General features: G+C 44.0%; 1 protein-coding gene across 1 annotated transcript in view; it reads left to right on the top strand.

The window, feature by feature from the left end:
- LOC308289051 (E-selectin-like) overlaps window positions 1-5,773 on the top strand; it is a gene marked incomplete at both ends in the record, with an annotated part of 5,892 nt that extends 119 nt beyond the window's left edge. Inside the window, 12 exons of the mRNA XM_080730601.1 lie at window positions 471-890; window positions 1,053-1,163; window positions 1,281-1,472; window positions 1,658-1,843; window positions 2,007-2,201; window positions 2,811-2,996; window positions 3,343-3,555; window positions 4,082-4,270; window positions 4,434-4,532; window positions 4,727-4,927; window positions 5,150-5,285; window positions 5,710-5,773. Of these exons, the coding sequence (XP_080586727.1) occupies window positions 471-890; window positions 1,053-1,163; window positions 1,281-1,472; window positions 1,658-1,843; window positions 2,007-2,201; window positions 2,811-2,996; window positions 3,343-3,555; window positions 4,082-4,270; window positions 4,434-4,532; window positions 4,727-4,927; window positions 5,150-5,285; window positions 5,710-5,773 (2,192 nt within the window). The remainder of the gene's footprint in view (window positions 1-470; window positions 891-1,052; window positions 1,164-1,280; window positions 1,473-1,657; window positions 1,844-2,006; window positions 2,202-2,810; window positions 2,997-3,342; window positions 3,556-4,081; window positions 4,271-4,433; window positions 4,533-4,726; window positions 4,928-5,149; window positions 5,286-5,709) is intronic.

Raw genomic sequence — 5,773 nt, 5'->3', positions numbered from 1 at the left:
TTAAGCATTCTGGGCCAAACAATTTCAATGGGAGTATTTGCAGATTAACCCAGCATTATTCAATTATTATGAGGTGTTAGTCTATTGCCACTAATTGTACAGTACAATACAGTAATAAAGGTACCCGAATTATAGGCAGTGAAATTATTATACCTCATCGTTACTCAACAATGCTGATAACAATAACATAAAATAAAGTATGATGGAAACCTTGTATGTTCAAAATAGTTTCTTTTGTATTTATCATTGCATCGCGAGGCGCTGTGTGCTTGTAGATCTGCTATTTTCACTAGTTTTGTGCGACGGTTGTATGATGAAGCAGGGCTTTACTTTACGGGAAAAAAACTACAAATTTGAACCTAGGAGATATGCGGTTTTTGCCCGACAGTGATGATATAATAGATATTTGTTGCCAAATATAAAAATGTGAACGGAATCTGAATGAGTAAAACCGACCTTTCTTTCTTCAGCGTTGTGTGGGACGCAAGTAGAGGGCTGGTCTTACTTCTACTCCAACACCACCATGAACTGGAACGACGCCAGAGACTGGTGCAAGACGATGAACAACTCTGACATGGTGGCCATTCAGAACCAGGAGGAGATCGCTCACCTCAACAGCTGGCTCCCCAAGAAGAACGGATACTACTGGATCGGGATCCGCAAGATCAACGACAACTGGACCTGGGTGGGGACCAACAAGACTCTGACAGAGGAAGCGACCAACTGGGCCTATAAAGAACCAAACAACGGCAAGAAGAACGGAAAGATACCTTCTAGAAAGCCTGCTGTGCCTGAAGACTGTGTGGAGATGTACATCAAGAGGGACAAAGAACAAGGCAAGTGGAACGACGAGAGCTGCGCGAAGCTGAAGACTGCTCTGTGTTTCACAGGTAAGCAAATTGAGCTAATTACTAATTAATTTAACTCTGAGAGTATACAGGTCCATTTGGTTTCCTTTGTACACTCTCAGAGTTACAAATGGTAAAACAGTTTGAGTCTGGTCTGTTAGTGTCAAAGTCATACAACGTTCTTTCTCCCATGTCTGTCCACAGCTGCCTGCAAGAAGGACTCATGCGTACCCCAACACGGAGAATGCGTGGAGACCATCAACAACCACACGTGCAGTTGTTACGAAGGTTTTTACGGCGATAAGTGTGAGCATGGTAAGAAAACCTTTCTTTTAGCCCAGATATTACCAACGTGCGTTTCCTTTAGTCCAGATTATACCAAGGTGCAGTCATGTCTAATATGAATTGTTCTGTTTTTGTTTTGTTTACCAGTTGTTCAGTGTGACAAGGAGGAGGTGACAGTCCACGCGAAAGCGAGTGTCAGTTGTTCCCATGTGCATGGCGAGTACGCCTACGACTCCCTGTGCCAGTATTCCTGCCAGGAAGGATACAGCATGAGCACTCCTGATCGCATGAAGTGCAACGCCTCTGGAAAGTGGTCAGAACAGCCGCCGACCTGTGAACGTAAGTTCAGAGTCGCTTTTTGTTTTTGTTGGTCAAACTCAATGAGGTTTTCTACATAATATCATATTAAAAAATTATCTGTGGTATTCTGACAAATAATATTTGGAGAATACAGTATGTGTATCTCATTATCCAAAATGTCATGTGTTGTAATGTGTGTGTGTAAATGTCTCTGTCTCATGCAGTGGTGCAGTGTAAGGAACTGTCTGCTCCTGACAGAGGATTCATGAAGTGCTCAGCTCCTCTGGGCTCCTACAGCTACCAGTCTACCTGCACCTTCTCCTGTGAGGAGGGTTATATCCTGGCTGGCTCTGACCATCTGCAATGTCAATCCTCAGGACTCTGGAATGACTCACGGCCACAGTGTGCTGGTACGGACCCATATTCCTTTCTCTCTGCGTGTGGGGGTGGTGAATCACTTTGTACTTTTGTAGCGCTATAGCCTACATAATATTTCTACATTATGAAATGGAAAACATACAGTATGTACCATCTATTGATATTTTTAACTCACTGTATTCTCTTGTTTTGCAGCCGTCATGTGCCCGTCGCTGGAGCACCCAGAGAACGGAGCTGTCAACTGTGGCCACGACGATAACGTCGAGATGAGGTTTAGTTATGAGAACAGCTGCAACTTCACTTGTGACCAGGGCTACCGTCTGGTGGGGGCAAACACGGTGACATGCATGTCAACGAAGGAGTGGAGCGAGAACGAACCTCGTTGTGAAGGTGAGCGCAACCTTTAGGTGTCATTCAAGCACCCTCAATGCAGGTCTAGCAGTGATTCCAAAACATTATCGCTCAAGACCCAAATGAGAAATTAGACGTTTGCCCGGGACCTAAACTAGTGAAAATAGCAGATCTAACTATTCGCCTAGATCGCCTATTTTCACTACTTCATAAACATTTGTTTTCTAATTTATGGAATTTCTTAGATTTTTCTTTTAGTTCTTCATGAAATTGCTGAAAAAGATCATTGAATTTGTTTTGAATTGATGAAAAACGTTTGGGAATTCTTTTTGAAATTGTTTTCAAATAATAATAATTAAAAACAAAATGTAGGAAACCAAAAATTAAGGGACCCATAAAAATGTGTCTGCGACCCACAAATGGGTCCCGACCCAGTGTTTGGGAAACAGTGTAGTAGTAAGTACTGCTTAAGATTCAGAGCTCCCCTCAAATGGGGGAATTCTGAATGCAGAAAAGGCATAAAACACACACTCATATAGGTCACAAAATGTACAGTAACTTTGAGGTAAGCGCAACAAAAATGATGTTGTCTTATTATCGTCTAATTTCCATTGTCTCTCCCTCCCTCTCTCTCTATCTGTCCTACAGCTATTACTTGCCAGAGACCTGAAGGAGACGCTCCCCTTCTTGTGGAGTGTAGTAATGCCACCAACCAACTGACACCTGATGCCACATGCAACTTCAGCTGTGGTGCCGGTTTTGAACTGGAGGGGGCGCCCAGTATTCAGTGTTCTGAAGAGGGACAGTGGACGACTGACATACCCACCTGCAAAGGTAAATGCACAACAACACAATCTTTGCCTGTCAAATGTATTTCTGAAATGCTATATAACAGTGGTTCTCAAACTTTTACATTTCAAGGTCTTCCCTTTACTCTGACAGTATACAAACAGTCCATTTATATAATGTCAGAGTTACAGACTTGTAAGGGTCAATTTAGACCACCCCTAAAGGAACCAAGACAGTTCCTGGAATCCACTTTGAGAACCAGTGCTATATAAGATAACAATATATGTTATATATATTTTCCCCCCCACAATCATTCACAATTTATCCCAATCATTGAATGTGTATGATTTTGTGACCTGTACATGACATCTAAATCTTATCTTCCTCTCAGCACTGCAGTGTACCACTCCGATGGCCCCCGAGGGAGTCCAGATCGCATGTGTTCCCCCTCCTTCCCCCTCCTCATCTGTGTCTGCCGCGGACTCCCATCTGCAGGGCTCAGTCTGTACCTTCAGCTGTGATGAGGGCCACAAACTCCAGGGGTCCCTGAACGTGGAATGCACTCAGACGGGACATTGGAACTCTACACCTCCCACCTGCACAGGTATGTCCCTGCACACAACCAGACAGGAGCACTTGTTATGACCAGGCACGTGCACACATAGTAGACATCAAAGGGGGCTTGAGCACCTGCCCTTTTATCCGTCTGTAAAACTTGCTTTCTCCAGACACAGTTTTTAATATGGTGAAAGAAATGCAAATGTCCTCTTTCCATAGGCTACATGAAGGCCGCATTCAAGAGAATTGCCTTGTCCAAACTCTGCTGCAGCATCTTATGTTGAAAGAATTGCCCTCTCTGTGTAGACATCCATGCCGTTACGCCACATCTCCAGTATTGACTTGATTATGCTTAGTTCAGTGTGGTATCATCACGCACACCGGAAATAGCCGACGCGTTGTGAGCTTAGAGGTCTGTTATTTTCGATATTTCCACCAAAAGGCCCTTTTAGTAACATTCTCTGCACGTCCCTGCTTATGACACAAGATCCATTATGAGTAAGGTGTGGCCTGTATCAATATACAGTATAACCAATAATATAATGTGTTTTGAATGTTCCTGTCTCGTGCAGTGGTCCAGTGTAAGGAGCTGACAGTTCCTGACAAAGGATCCATGAAGTGCTCGGGTCCCCTGGGCCCCTCCAGCTACCAGTCCACCTGCACCTTTTCCTGCGAGGATGGATACCAGCTGAGCACTCCTGGTCACATAAAGTGCAGCGAATCTGGAAAATGGTCAGAAGAACAGACGCCGACCTGTGAACGTAAGTTAGGAGTCTCTCTGCTTTTGTCAAACTCAAAGAGGCATCCATGGTGCTATTCAATGGATGATGTTATTCCAATACATTATATTTGGATGTATGCGTTTCTCATTACGGTACATTTCATGTGTTGTAATGTGTGTGTAAATGTCTCTGTCTCATGCAGTGGTGCAGTGTAAGGAACTGTCTGCTCCTGACAGAGGATTCATGAAGTGCTCAGATCCTCTGGGCTCCTCCAGCTACCAGTCTACCTGCACCTTCTCCTGTGAGGAGGGTTACTTCCTAGCTGGCTCTGACCATCTGCAATGTCAATCCTCAGGACTCTGGAATGACTCACGGCCACAGTGTGTCGGTACGGACCCATTATTCTCTTCTCTTTGTGTGTGTTCTGAACAGAATGATTCCAGCATGATATATCTTTATACTTACATGACACTGACATCTAAATCTTGTTCACAGCACTGCAGTGCCCCGCTCCAGTGGTCCCCGAGGGAGTCCAGGTCACATGCGTAGCTCCTTCCCCCTCCTCATCTGCGGACTCCCATCCGCAGGGCTCAGTCTGTACCTTCAGCTGTGATGAGGGCCACGAACTCCAGGGGTCCCTGAACGTGGAATGCACTCAGACGGGACATTGGAACTCTACCCCTCCCACCTGCACAGGTACTGTATACAGATGTGTATGCAGATATCATGTGGAATACTAACATTTTTTACTCACATACATATTAATGAAAGGGTCGAGAGCTTTGTTTAATCTACAGACACCTCTCTAAAATAGGACGATAGGTGTCTGTTGACAGCTCTAATTGTGCACTGTTAAGCTCTAAGCTCTTCATAGTTCAAGATATCAGTTTGCAATGATTTCTGATTATATTTCCACAGGTTCTGGGCCTACAGTGAACCCCACCACCTTGGGTTTGGCAGCACTTGGCGCTGCCTTGCTGTCCGGTCTGTCCCTGGCTGCCTGGCTGCTGAAACGACTCCGACTGAGAAAGAACAAGTTTGAGCTGAATTCATTGTGAGTTTCAGGCAACCTCAACCACTCTCCTGTAATCAATCAAATATTGACTCTCATCGTGTTGAGCCACAACACTTAAACCACTGGTTCCCAAACAGTGGGTCGGGACCTATTTGTGGGTCACGGACCAATTTTCATGGGTCACGACTCCCCAAAAGAAAATATTATTTCAAAAGATTTTTTATTAAATTTTTAAATAAAAAGATAAAATGAAATAATTGTATGCATTTTAAAACAAACAAACAGACACATTTAAGAAATTCCATGAATAAATTATAATAATTAAAAAGTTGTGAAAAAAGCCGATTTACGAGCACGCAATGTGGCGCAAAGCAATGTGTTGTGAGCTTATAGATCTGCTATTTTCACCAGTTTGGGAAGCACTGACTTAAACCATGTGTGCCTCTTGTGTGGTGCTTTTCAGTGAGAATTTACTGGATGCTCCACAGCACTACAGGAACAGCATTGACAGCGACAGCCTCATATAG

This window comes from Nannobrachium achirus (genome assembly GCF_963921795.1).
Source record: "Nannobrachium achirus genome assembly, chromosome: 1".
NCBI lineage: Eukaryota > Metazoa > Chordata > Actinopteri > Myctophiformes > Myctophidae > Nannobrachium > Nannobrachium achirus.
The sequence above is the reverse complement of the archived record's forward strand: the minus strand, read 5'-3'. Positions and strand labels throughout refer to the sequence as shown.